Raw genomic sequence first — 13,990 nt, forward strand, 5'->3', positions numbered from 1 at the left:
ATCTGGGTCTTTTTGTTATCTCAGCATAGCTTAGCCTAAGCAGACCAACATAACAATCTATACAGTACAGGATGCATAGGGAGATGTGAATTCTGCAAAACTTCTTTCTAAAACCCAAAAATGTAGCTCTATGCTGTTACAGTAAGAAGACCTTTTTCAATCTCCCTTTAGTATTTAGAAAACGAAGTATCTTCCATGTGGAAGGAGCCCTAAGAGAGTCTTTCTGACCCGTTAAATGTCCCTTTCTCTGCACCTGTTCCCTGCCACCCACCACCCACCCCCACTCCCAAGCCACTGTCCTCACTTGCCCCGAGGCCGGGCTCATTGCGGCTGCTCCCACCTGCTCCATAAGCACAACCTCCACCACACATTCTGCTTCTGGTGAGCCCAGTGAAGTTGTCCCCCTATCATTCTGCCAAAAAGTCAAAGCTTTGGATTTTTATGTCATCATGAAGTCATTTTTTCTGGTTTTAGGGATCAAAGAATAAATCATTCAATTAAAAGGGCTTTTCTTTATGCATTTCAAAAGCAAGTATGATTTATGATACATCAGAGCACTTGCAAAATAAAGCTATTGCTGTTCATTAAATGGCAGCTCAGGAAGACTTTTTTGAAGGCAAAAATCTTCCCTTTAAGGCAGTTGGAGAAATACGGAAAGGACAAAATGACAGCAAAGACCTGGATCTGTCTTTCAAAAGCTGTGTATCTCCGCTCTCATCCAAGAAATGTCTTTCGTTTCAAGACCCTTATGAACGTTTTGTTTTATCTTTTAGTTTATGTCACAATAAATGTAATAATTATGAAGAGACGGACTTTGTGCAACCCAAGGACACCCTATACTCTTATCTTCAAGTGTGAGTTCTCCTTTTAACCTCATTTCATCCAAGTGCACTTTGAAAAGCTTTACACATCCCAGCGATATCACTTTACAATCGATGGAGACCTAGAGTAGCCCATTCATTCAGGCAACACAACATTGCTGAATCTCTGGGAGGAAGCCAGATGTCAGGATGCAGTGTGCTGCCCAGGAGGGGAGGGAGGCAGGGGAAGCTGACAGGTGCGACCGACTGCAGGGAGAGACTTGCTTTGAGGCTGAAGGGGAGGCATCACCCCAGGGGTAGCCAAGTGGTACTGGGAAGTGGGAAATGCTTTGCAACAGGGAGGGAGTAAGGGAAGGGAGGACATGGCCCATTCAGGGAACCTTGAGCAATGGGCCAGGTCAACTAAAACAGAAGCTGTCAGTGAAGGGGTGGGCCCCGTCTAGCTAATGAAGGGCCTGCAGCCCTCTATTTCATCCTGGGGGTGATGAGGTATTGAAGAATTGGATGCAGGAAATCACAAAACACAGGGAAATGTTGATTTCTTCAACACAACCAAACATGGACATACCCTGAGAGTGTTTATCTAGAGGGGGAAAAAAAAGTCAATGCTAAAGAATGATGAAACCTTTTACAAGCTCGTGAATGCTTTTTAAAGTCTTTACCAAAAATTAAAACATGCTTGTATTTTCATGTTTCTCATTTCATTAGAGCTTGAAACAGACATACAACTCAGTTAATTTTATCTACTTCCATTTTACCAACACCTACTGGGCTCAAATCTTTGCCAGTCGAGAAAACCCGGGTTGCCTGTTGTTCTTGCGTCCACAGAAGCGTCTGGGCTGAGCTCTGGGGCAGGCCTGACACAGGGCGCACGCAGCACAGGGAGGGCTCTGTGCCTCCAGGGCCTGATGGCCCGGGACTGCGGATCTTGAGATTGACAAAACTTATATTCATTTCCCAAAATAAGCACCACAATCCCCCTCAAAGCCAAGTCCGCTCTTGATTTTCCTTCCAAACTTTAAAAGAAAGTTAAAACAAGGGTTGGTTTTTCTTTTCAATTTTCCTCATCTTGCTTACCATGTAAGTGCGATTGGAAAGGGCCATGAATGACGAACACGTAGTGAGTGAACCTCAGGGTCATGAATCATCTGTGCTAGAGCAGAGCTGAGAACGGGCATCTCCCAAGGGACAAACACGCAGGGTTAGCTTAATTATTCTCAAGTCCCCTCCCACGGTGAAACCTGCTTTTTCTACCTCTCTGAGCATCTCCTCTGAGGCTGAAATATATGCTTGAGGGGTGACTAAGTCAAGACTGAATGATGACAGCGTGGTATCCTTTACAAAATGCGTGGCACATTCCCAGATTAGAATTAAAGGGAGGCCACCCCTCAGACGCGCATGACCACATTCGTCCTCAGCCCACTACCCTGCTCCTTAGGGTCCTAGAGGGAAACTGCAATAAGTGCTGCTTGTTTGTATCCCTCCACCAATCTGTCTACCCTGGAGTCCCTTCCTTTGCTGATTTATGGAGAGCTACGGGAAGAGAGAAGAGAGGAAGGGAAAAGTCTCAGGGGAGCCACTTACTAATCAGGAACGTCTCCGGATTCCTCAGAATGCTTCTTAACCCTAACAGTGCACCAGATCTATAAGCCAACTTAGAAGGGCTCTTGAAGTAGAGACGACCTTTATAATACCCTCAACAAACTTCCAGGCAAGTGTGTCAGCCACGCCGATCAGTGAGTAAGTCTAACACGTGGTCATGAGGCAAGTTGTTTATTCTTTAAAAATATTACACTATAGTACAAGCTACTAAAATCTAAGAGAACTAAATACATTTACATTTTTTTTTAATGCTACCTATTCTATAGAGATACTAGTCGACTCAACCAGCAGAAACCTAAAAATCGAAGCCCAGTTTTGTTGCTCCGGCGTCAAGATGTGACGATGCTTCCGCGCTGACACTTACTGCAGAGGAAGAACTGCGGGCGGTTCCAGCAGAGACACGTGCATGTACCTGAAATGACACCCAGCCACGGGACTCAAGTTTTATAAAATCCCAGTTAGGCCACAGAAAACTTTCTGGCAGTTTTAAGAGAAAGGGAGGAAGATGGCTGACAAATGAGCTGACGGACTCGAGACTTCAGCCCACGGCAAACAACCACCAAGGCCTCTCCAAACCGATTTTCTTGACTTAGCACGCAACCTTATTTTTCCAGACTAACGTCAGATAGTCAGTTTGTTCTATTTTTAAATTTTGACATGACTATAGCCTATCAAAACTTTAAATAGTGAGCCTCTGTAAGAAAACTTCAGGAACTTACTTCGAAACCTTATACTTCTCCCTAATTGCTTGCTGAGGCCGATGGGGTATATCAAGGCACGCTTTGTGTAGCTCACTCAGGCAAGGCACAATTTCGCTTAGCGAATAGCCTGTAAATGCAGCAAGGGTTTCTGGCTAATCAAGACAAAAGAAAACAATTGCATCATATGACTTGCTGAGGTCCCAGAAATATGAAGATAAAACTGTGAAATAAAGGAAATGCATCACTCAAAGAGTATCCACATTCATCTCGAAAGAAACCATAATCCTCTTTCAGAGAGTTTAGAAATAAAATATCAGGAAGAACAGCCAGAGCTCTAAATTTGCTCATGCTGTGTATTTATAATGCTCAAGTTGGGGCTGGTCAGCTTACCTGTTCCCTTGCGAGCAGAATTTTGACTGGTCCCTAGGCAGCCTCTACTTACCTCAACACCCTATTTATATAGCATGTGAAAGATCCTCAGCCAAATGCAGAATAAGAAATAAGTATTCTGGGAAATAAAAGTAGATGCCCCACTTCTTTCAGCACAAAAGTGAGCTTTCAGCACTGAATCTAGGGGCTCATTTCCAACTGTGCTGCCCTCCTGGGCCAAGAGGCATGCTTCTGCCCTGTTCCCTCTAAGGCCTGGTGTGCTTTCTGGCCATCCACACTGGACCGGGGTTGTTTTACACAGAGGGGAAAAACCGGCCACTCTTGCTTGAAGTGGTCAGTGCTGACACTGCAAGGCCCCCCTTGTCTGAGGACGGGCACGGAGGTGCCCAGGCCTGCTCCTGTTGACCGAGCGTGCCAGCATCATGTCCTTGATTCCACAGTCTCTGCTCCCTGGGCAGCAAAGGCGCGGAATCCAAGCCGGGCTGCTGACCTAGGACTCAGCGCTGTGTTGGCAAGATAACCCGCTCCTTCTTAAACTAAGTCTCCCTTACAAGACGCCAGCCCATTCTAAGCCTTCAGAGGTACTGAACAGAATTTAGCGAGGCCTTGAATTTCCTCGAGAAAGAAGTAGTGAGACTCTTACCCAGAAGTGCCTATTCACAATGTAGTTCGCCAGGCAATAAGCTGCAGCAGCTATCAACGAAGGGAGGTATTTCAAGAACGGGTCGGCTTCAAGAAGGCTCAGCTCTGCAACATACTAAGCACAGAGAGAAAATCTCGTTGGAATTAGAAATTTGACTAAGCTTACAAGAAAGCCCAGAGATACCAAGGGAACAAACTGTCTTCTCGTCGTTCAACCTTCCCCTAGTGATGAGCACAGAAGCAGGCTCACAATCATTCACTGGGTTAAACCTGCTACACCTGTCCCCAACCAGAGTAACATTTGGGTCGTGATAAATTTCATCACACGCGTATCTGGCCCCCCTGCACAGTACGTGGGCTACTTGTCTGACACTGGTAGTACAGGTTTAAGCCGGTCAGCTAAATAGTATTGCTCTGGCCACTGGAGTGGGACGACAGCCTTCAGCCAATGGCAAAAATATGACCATACTAAACCTATTAATTTATCAGGAATTATGATATATTGTATTCTATTATGATAAAAGCTATTAATTATCAGAAAAATGCATGCAGTTCAGATGTTAGAACAGTAGCTGTGAGAATTTGGCACATTAGAAGAAACACACTGGGAAATGTATATAGGCAACCTTATTATTCTTTGCATGGCATATAAATACCAGATACACTGGATCATTTCCCAAACCAATACTTTCATGCCTTCAGCTAAAGTCCAATAACTCAAAATGGCCACAGAATGCTTCATGACTTGGTACGTTAGGATGGCTGTACAGCCAAATCCCACTCTGTGACCCGAAGACGGACATCTTGCGTGTGGCCTGTAACCAACAAGAGAACAGTTTCTGAGCTCAAATGTCTTAAAAAAAAGAGTGTGTGCTTAGACGTGCCATGCCTACCAGACACGATCAACAGTCGTGTTAAGATTAGCTCTCTTCCACTGCTAACAAGTCTCCTGGGCCTGAGACAAAGAACCAAGAAGCAGGAAGAACTAGGGGTGGTCGTGAAGGGCTCCTCTCCACCCCCCTGGGTGCCGGGGCTGCAGGGAGGCCGGAGGCATACCTTGGCCAGGTTCTCGGTTCTGACACACACGCCCTGCCTCCGCAAGTACTGAAGGAGAAACTGGTTGGTGGTTGGCACTGCCAGATCAAAAGCTAGGACTTTCAGGAGCAGGTGTTCCATTCTTAACAGCTGTCGCTTTGTGTAAGTATCATCAGTTATATAGACAAATTCATCTACTTCAGGTGGATATATTTCTTCATATTTCCTATGAAAGGCAAAGAGTTTTCAAAGTAAAGCTTCAAATCTGTGGGTCTCCTTCCTCTGCTATCTCCCTGGCCCCTGCAGACTTCTTTACTGCAACCACATACCCACTTACAGATGACTAAACAGCCCCAGCCATGAAGGATTTAGGAGCTTGTTTCCAGAAGAACAGGAGTATGACAAGGATATGTTGTACTTACCTCTAGGCATCGCAACAGAAACAATTTCTGAGAATTTTAGGTTTTGGCCTCTGATACACTGAATGTCTGAATGACAGACATACAGGAAAATTCCTGTGAACTCTTGTTGACCTTATCTCATTTCGTGGAAGAGAATATGTTGAGAGCAATGGTAGAAAAAAATTCCTTAGGTCTTGGATTTTTTAAAAAGTCATGCTCTGCTTTATCTATTGAATTAGCAAATGATGTTATACATCCAAGAAAAAGATGATAGAATGTCACTGTTAGCAATTTCTCGCTTTTGCTTTTGTTTCTACTTTCTATAGGGGAATTCTGGCAAGGTTCTAGGCACTAATAATGGGAACGTCTGAAACGAGAACAGAGAAACTGTCACTCGCCAGCAGATCACCTGATCAGAGGCAGCTCCCCCCACCCCCCAGTTGTTCCCCGACACAAGGAGGCATGTTGCGAGTGACGGGCAGTAAGAAGCAGCTACAGTTCATTCACTGAAACCAAATGAACTGTGTGCTTATGGGTCACCTGCTAGATCACAAAGATGGCTTTTATTTAACCAAAATCTTCCTTAAAGGAGACTTTTTCTTGTACTCGAATAGAGCCAAAACCCTACACTACAAAATAGTTCCACTGGATCCTGAATTTGAGCTGCTGGCTGCCCGAGTCGTGGTTACTGAACTTGCTGCTATAAATCTCACACATCAGAATTGAAGAGGGAACATGTGTTAGGATCCCAATTCTCAGTAAATACTGTAAAAATGTCATTTCGTCAAAGGCGGCATGAATAAGTTTTAATTATCAAGCACTGCACTTCTTCAATAAATGAAAAAGAAAAATCAAGTGTTTTGACAGGCCATGGATTCAAACCATTTAAGCTGAATGAACACTCACGAAGCCAGAAGAATGGCAGCTGTTCCCACAAGCTGCAGTTTCCCCCTCAGGACAGACATGCACGACAGAAACCTGTCCAGGAAGTTGACGGCCAGATAGAGGGTCTCTGAGCGAAGCTTATATTCTTCACCAACCTCAACCAGCCAGTCTACCAGAATGGCTCGCATGCCTTCCGTGATGTCTGGCTGCTTCCGCAGGTAGTGTGGTTTGGGCCTGTATCTTACCTGTTGGAGACAGAGTTTTGATATTTTAATCATTGGCTATACTAGAAAGACCACTCCACAGTACAGTGGCTATTTTTTTTTTTTTAATCTCATGAACAAAGGTGATATAGAAGCTGACCAGGAGCCAAACAAATCTTTACTACGATGTAGCAAAAAAGTGTGAAATTCTGGTTCTGTAATGTGATTAGGTAGCAACAAATTTAAGTGAGCAACATGGGTTATTCCTGAGGGTTAAGGACTTAACGTATAAGCCCTTTGAGTCATACAGAAATAGCCTCACTACGCTGCTTGCCTCACAACTACTGTTTGTTTTTCGCAGACAGCTGTGTGTTTAGATGTCCTGGGAATGCCATCCACTAGTGGCTGTGGCCAGGAGCTTGCAGCTGCCTTATTATTAAGTGCGTGGGGTGCTGGGAATGGAAGTACGAGGTGGGAAGACTCACTTCAGCTTCTCTAAGGTACCGATGAATTTCTTCAGCATATTCAGTCACGTTTATCACATTTGTGCCAGTATCTGATGCAGCCACAGACTGGGAATGGAGAGATGAATCTACCAGCATAGGGGAAACTGCAGGGATTCAACATTATCGGGTAAGACATTTCATTTAAAAACTCGTCCCATCCACTAACCCTCCACAGGCTGTTGTGAAAACGGTCGTTACTACACGGTGTTCTCTTGCTAGTTAGATGTTACTGAACACTGCAGGCGGCCATGGCTACAGGGCTCCGTCAGCCGCAGGTAAGTCCGCTTACCTGTGCTAAAATCCAGTAGGAAGTGCAGGTCTGACTTGACTGTGCTGCTGTCTGCTTCATACATCTCCCCAAAAGCCGCCCCCTCTCTGCCGGGGCAGCTGCCTCTGGGCCCCTGCTGAGGGTCGTCCATGTAGATATCAAATCCCTGCTTGGCCGGCACGTGCACCCCGCAGTCAGAGAGCACCTTCTTTCCAGACGGAGGGAAGACATTTTCTGATCCAGATAAGCAGCTGATTGCTGGGATCCCCTAGGAAAGTGTTCAGTTATTTGTTAGAGGCCACCCCAAAGACTATCTAGGTGGTGTGAGCCCGTGTGACTTAAACCAACAGGCTGTGAAGATGAGAGGAATCTTAAACATCGATGTCTGCAATTTAATTTCAGAAACTGACGCTTCCAGGGTGTGACTTCTCCCTTACCTTTGTCTACATTTGAGATTAGGGAAAAGTTTAGCTAAAATTTATATCTTCCTCCTTATTTATCAAAGGGAACTCTAGATTATAGGAGAAAAAATATAGCTCTGCTCCAAAATGAAACAGATACCACATATGGTGGGGGCGGGGATTATATGTTGGCATTCACATTTATGGAATTACAGGATTTTATTTAGTGCCCAGCAAAGCTCTTGACATCTAGGTACTGAGTTCCTATGGTCCTTCTCCTTAAAGTTGACTTCCAGCCATCAGGCCCCTATAAAATTCCCATTTTATACCCAATTATTCAGAAGCATGATGATTTTAGAAACTCATACTACCAAATTCTCTTACAAGCCATGGAATCTTTTTGCATAACATAATGCCATTACCCTGGGGGCAATCTCTTGATTACTACTCCCTTTCCTTTTTCTCTACAGCATTAACAATGGCAAAAACTACATGTGTGCCCCTCCGTGAAGAGCATCATGTCAGATGGCCTAAAAGTCAGCTGAACCGGGGCAGGTGGGCAAGCTTTATGAATCTGAGTTATATTTATGCAAATGTTAGGTCTAGCTACTGCACTAACATTTTATTGTTTATAATTACTCTTGGTATTTACTGTTAAGGCTACTTCCAAGTTAGTATGTGTTTCCATAACTTTCTCTTCCATCTAGCAAGTTAAATGTGTGGCTTATGTCTAGTAAGAAAAAAATTCTTTATGGTACTACTGTAAAAACTAATCACAGAGACTATAAAAGACCAAAATCACAAGTTACTATAACCAGATAACCATGACTCCAAGTTACTACCAAGTCTGACTTTTGCTCCATAAATATATGTACCTGGGTTGAGATATGAATTCAATAAATAAATATTAACTGAGCTTCTACTATATGCCAGATACTGTTCTAGGTGTTCAGAATTTAGCAGTGAGCAAATGTTCCAAAAGATTGCCCTATGGAGTTTATACTCTAGTTCAGGGAGTCAGGGGAAGACAAACAAGAAAAGACACAGTACATCAAATGGTAAGTAAGTGCTTTGGGGAACAAAGCATTTTAAACATTGTCATTTTAAACAATGTGGCTAGGGAAGGCCCCAACGAAGAGGATAGAGTTGGGCAAGGACATGGATGAGGTAAGGGAGTAAGTCCACTAATAGAGGCGGGGAACAGCATTCTGTGCAGAAGGAACAGCATGAGGTAATCGGTCTGATGATGGAGGGTTACTTAGAGACACAGCAGGTTGCTGACCAGGCAAAGTGAGGAAGAGAGTATCTAGTACATGAGGCCAGAAAGAAAAGAAGCCAGATCATGCAGGCCTTTCCATAGGCCTGCATAAGGACTGTCTTCTATTCAGAGGTGAGCAGCCACTGGAGAGTGTTGGGCGGAGGAGTGGGGTTATCTCGTTTATGTTTTAAGAGGATTACCCAGGCTGTGTGGAGGTACAGACAGCAAGGAAGATAAGCTGACCTGTTATGAAACTTGCAAATTCTAGGTGAGACACAGTAGGGATTTGAACCAGTGTTGTAACAGTAAAGGATAAGAAGTGAAGAGAACCTAGACATTTAAAAAAGTAGAGTGAATGGTATTTTATCAGCAAATCAGATGTGGGGTGGGAGAAAAAGAAGAATCAAGAGCGGCAACAGTTTGGGGCTAAATAATAGGAAGGGCAGATATTTCATTTACTGAGATGAGGAAGACTTTGGGAAGAGCAGGCTGGGGCTAGAGTTTGTGTTTAGTTTTGCATGAGGTTGAGCTGCCTACTGTCGGATCCTGGTGGAGAGGCGAGTAGGCTGCTGAGTGTGTGGGCCTGCAAGGCTGAGAGGCCCAGACCAGAGGGCATCAAAGTGTGGGTCTCAGCAGAGCGACGGCATTAGCTGAGAGATCTAAAGAGATTGCTAAGGGAATAGAGATTCACGTCAAAGTCTGAGCTCTGGAGGACTCAACTTTTAGAGACTGGGTAAGGAAGAACCAGGATATTGCAGAGGGCAGTGAGCTAGGTGGAGAACCACAGGGATGGTGATCTCCAGGCTGAGGAAGAAGAAATTTTTTCAAGGAATAAAGGATGATCACTATGTTGATTGCTGCTGGGTCCGTCCAGGACAGAACTGAGTATTGAGTCAAAAGGAATGTGGGAAGAATAAGAGACAGAGAGTATTCCGTTCAACAAGTAATTGCTGGCTACCCTGGCCAGGCACTGTTTAAGCACGGTGAGCATAGCAGTGAACTTCACATCCCAAATCCACAGCCTGATGGTATCTGTACTGTCCTGGGACAGACAGACTCTCAAGAAACATTGCTGCAAATGGAATCGCTGCTGCAAAGAACTTTGCAATTGAAAGGTTTTTAGGATGAAAAAAAGTGCAATATATTTGTATGCATATGGGTTTGATCCAGTAGAGAAAACTGAGGAGAGGAAAAAGAGTTACTGGAATGACATCCTTGAAGAACCAAGAAGGCAAAAAGTACACGGCGCATGGGGGGTTCACCCTGCGTAAGAGCGGCGACGTGTCAGTCAGACAGCAGGGCGGGGACAGCAGAGTACATGGCACAGCGGAGCCTGTGCGAATGGTCTTCTGGCAGCTTCTCTATTTTTAGGAAAACAGAATACAATCATTATCTGAGAGTGAGGAGGGGAGGATTGGGGGTGCAGGTTTTGGAGAAGTAAAGAGAGAAGAGGAGATCTGAAACAGATTCCTAAGAAGGCTGCAGGGGGGTAGAGCAGGGAAACAGGTGGCTCCAAGCCACATAAAAGGTCAGCTAACCCTTACGAAGCTAAAGCGAGCCCAGGCAGCCTAGGCCTAACAGCCAATTTGTAAAGAACCCGGTTTTAGACTTTAGGGCTCTGACACAGTAACAAAGTAAATGCAACAATATAACAAAGTAAATATTGCGAAGCAAAAACCACTTTCACTCATTTTTCCCCAAAGCTTTGGACAGATCATTTTTGTACTTTTCCCCCACTAATCAGATGCTGCCGAAAGGCAGATAACTTGAATGGCCAGTAAATGATGGGCTTCTAATCGGGTCTCCACCACACCATTTTTGAGTTTGGGTCTTTCTTAAACCTCTTAGATTTTCTACCTATGAAAGGGAAAGGATACCTGGCCAGCCTATTTCACTGGACTACGGCCAGTGTCATTCCAACTACACATGTGCAGTGCAGGCTTCAGGCACCACGAGGAGTTAGTCTAACAACAGATTGCGGAAGCTTTTTTCTATCTGTAAATTCATTCTCAAGGATCTAAACCCCTCATTTGCATTTCAAGTGTCTGAATTTACCTTCAATCTGTGAAGAGGGGTCCTATGATCAGTTAAGCACAAGCAACTAATGCCCTATGGCCCATGACCTGTTTGCCCAACTGCCCTTTCTCATCCTGGGGACTTGTCTACTTTCAAAGCACACTTTTTAAAGTAAACTAGCCCATCCTAATCCAATCCAGATCCTAACACCATCTTCAATAAACATAGCAAATTCAACCAAGATTGCTTCAAGCACAGCCTAGATAGGTCTGAACACCACTCCGCTCCGAACTGGAGGAACCCCAGTTCTGTAATTCATTTCTGCCTATTTACATTTCCTTTCAGCCCAGCACTTAAGTAACTTTACGTATACTTAATCCAAACAGCTCCTAGACCTATTTCCTTGATCCTGGAAAGATTACAGAGATCATTCACCAGGTCTAGTGGGAAATGGGTCAGAGTGGCCTTTACCCTGTGTCCAGATTCCAGGAATACTCATCGTGAGGGTTGGCAGGCAAGAACAGGAGGAACCCACGTCCCACCACGACATGACAGCCCTTCCCAACAAGCAGCTTTCCCAGAGCTTCCCAGGCATTACCTGGCCACAGGCCCTCCTGTACTGCCCATTCTCGGTGAGCACCCCCAGCACCGTCCTTTGCGGGGGCTCCTGGCCCAGCTGGGCTCTGCTTATCATCTGACAGCCGTCGGGCCCGCGGGACGCTAGAGCCAAAACGACTCCGTTCTTGGAGCTGTTGCGATGCATATCCTCAGCCTCCGCAGGCCGCTGCTCTCGGGGAAGGAGACACAAGCCAACGGTGAGTCTACCCTTTCCAACCCGGGGCTGCAACGACGCAGTGACTCCCCAGGAGGGGTAGCACCCAACCCTAGGCTCGCCCCTGCATTTATTAGGGCCCAGAGGACAGGAGCCAGGGTGCCAGCGATCGCGGCTGCTTTGAACCAAAGCCGTGATTTGAATCTCAGGAGGCTTTCTTCCAAGACCAGGCGGACGGCTGGAAGAACAGACATCTCGCCAAGCCCCCGGGCCGGGACACCAAGCCCCCCGTCAATCAGGAGTGCAGAACCACACGCCTGAGCCCTTCCGGCTGGGACGCCTAGCTAACCACCCCGCCCCGCGCCGCCTGCAAACCGGGGCCCCAGGTACATCACTGCGGGGAGGCAGGTCCCCTTCCAAGTGGCAGGCAAGGGGCTCCTCCGCGGCCACGGACCTGCCTGGACCTCAGCGGGCCCCGCTCCTCTCCGCCTTGTATTCCTGTCTCGGTCTCCGACGACCAGCAAGTACCCACGGGGATCGGGAAGGAGCGGCGGCCGGAGGCGCGGCGCCGAGGGAGGCCAGGGGGCGCCGGGCTCCCAGCGGCTGCGACCCGGCTCTCGGCACTGCTCACTCCCCGAGCCCGCGTCTGTTGAATGGGCCAATCGGCGGCGCTCCCGGGCCTCGCGGGCCGCTCCCATGCCAACCCCAGCGGGCCGGTGCGCCCCGGGGCCGCATCACCACGGCGACCCGCTCTCCCCGCTCGGCCCGGCCGAGGCGCCGCAGCCAACGGGCGGCACCGGCCCCTGCTGCGCGGCCCGGGCGTGCGGGGCGGGCGGCGGGCGGCACACGCGCCCCTCCTGGCCGTCCCGGGAGCTGGAACCGGCGGCCCCGCGAACCCGCTCCCGCAACAGCCGCCAGCTCCCCCCGCCAACGTCTCTTCGCGGCCCGCCCCCGAGAACCCTGGCTCGGGAGGGCGACGCGGGGCCCTCGGGGATGCGCAGCCCGCGGACGCGGCTCGCTCCGGTCCGGCTCACGCACCTCCGCCTGCTCCGGGGTCGGGCGGCAGCCGGTGGGCCCCCTGTGGGCGCCGACGCCGCCCCATCCACGCTGGCGGGGATCATCTTGGGTCTCTGCGCACCGGAGGCGGCGCCTGGCCAGCGGGGTCCAGGTGCATGTGGCCAGGCACGGCGGCGGGAGGGGCGGCTTGGGGTTTTGGGGCACGCGTGGTGCTCGCAGTCTCCACCGAAGGTCTTCCCCGACGGGTTCCGGTGGCCAGGCCGGGAAGCGGGTCCAGGAAGGCGGAGGTGATGGCCAGGAAGAGGAAGGAACGCGGTGGCAGGGATGGGGCCTGGGACGGAGAAGGGGACAGCGGGGAGGCCCGGAACTGGGGGCTCCTCGGCGGCCTGGCCACGTGGGGTGGGGAATCCCTAGATCCAGGGGCCCAGGGCCGGGTAGGGGCGAAGAATGCGGTTTTACATGAGGTTTGAGAAGGGGCTGGGTGAGGAGGGCCCTGGCCACGCCGGGAAGGACAAAAGGGCCCATGAAACCAGGGAGCGCAGGCACTGTAGAGTCGGCAACTGTAAGCCAGGTAAAATAATACTGTTTTCTAGAATCTGTACACACACACGCACACGATGCTCATATAAAACCACTTTTTTTAAACACCCATCCCTAAATCTCTAAAGCAGACACCAAAGGCCATTCAAAGTGCCACTTGAAAATGGTTAGTTACCATCTAACTTACTTTGAATGGAAATGATTAATCCTAACAACAACAAAATCTTGTGTGCTTTATTTTATTTTTCATCCAGTAAACTGGGCATGTATTTTTAATGAGATAATTGAAATATTCTATAGGCGATGCAGACAGAAAGTAGCATTTGATGGAGTCAGATGTTAAGGAAGATGAAAAGCATCTTGGAAATCAGTGCCAGATGCAGGCAGAGCCCCAAAACTGATCTTGTTCAACATGAAAATAAATCCTATCCATTTATTACCGACTTCCATTGACTGGGAGGCAGCAATTCCACTTGCACCAGGAAATTCTTATGCCTTTGAATATAAAGGCTACACAGGAGCCCTGGTAACA

General features: G+C 47.7%; 1 protein-coding gene across 2 annotated transcripts; it reads right to left on the reverse strand.

The window, feature by feature from the left end:
- Window positions 1-2,578: 2,578 nt before the first annotated feature.
- On the reverse strand, window positions 2,579-12,058 carry CCNA1 (cyclin A1). Of its 2 annotated transcripts, XM_057489562.1 has the most exons (8): window positions 11,728-12,058; window positions 7,476-7,722; window positions 7,166-7,290; window positions 6,499-6,722; window positions 5,213-5,417; window positions 4,158-4,271; window positions 3,143-3,276; window positions 2,579-2,835 (listed from the first exon to the last, which is right to left on the reverse strand). In XM_057489562.1, exons 1-8 carry the CDS (start codon window positions 11,890-11,892, stop codon window positions 2,784-2,786), a joined length of 1,266 nt encoding a protein of 421 aa, XP_057345545.1. In that variant the 5' UTR covers window positions 11,893-12,058; the 3' UTR covers window positions 2,579-2,783. The 2 variants fall into 2 exon arrangements, with proteins under 2 accessions (XP_057345545.1, XP_057345539.1); XM_057489556.1 differs by lacking the exon at window positions 3,143-3,276 and having other exon boundaries at window positions 11,728-11,993.
- Between the last annotated feature and the right edge of the window lie 1,932 nt (window positions 12,059-13,990).

Source organism: Manis pentadactyla, chromosome 2 (genome assembly GCF_030020395.1).
Source record: "Manis pentadactyla isolate mManPen7 chromosome 2, mManPen7.hap1, whole genome shotgun sequence".
NCBI classification, from domain to species: domain Eukaryota; kingdom Metazoa; phylum Chordata; class Mammalia; order Pholidota; family Manidae; genus Manis; species Manis pentadactyla.

Bases quoted from the DNA above. Each gene is read 5' to 3' on its own strand.
- CCNA1 (XM_057489562.1), bottom strand. From the start codon at position 11,892: ATGCATCGCAACAGCTCCAAGAACGGAGTCGTTTTGGCTCTAGCGTCC. The intron at 6,723-7,165 runs GTGAGTCTTCCC...TGTCTCCAACAG, and splicing joins GGTACCTTAGAGAAGCTGAA to GTAAGATACAGGCCCAAACC. The intron at 2,836-3,142 runs GTAAGTTCCTGA...GTGTCATTTCAG, and splicing joins GAGAAGTATAAGGTTTCGAA to GTACATGCACGTGTCTCTGC.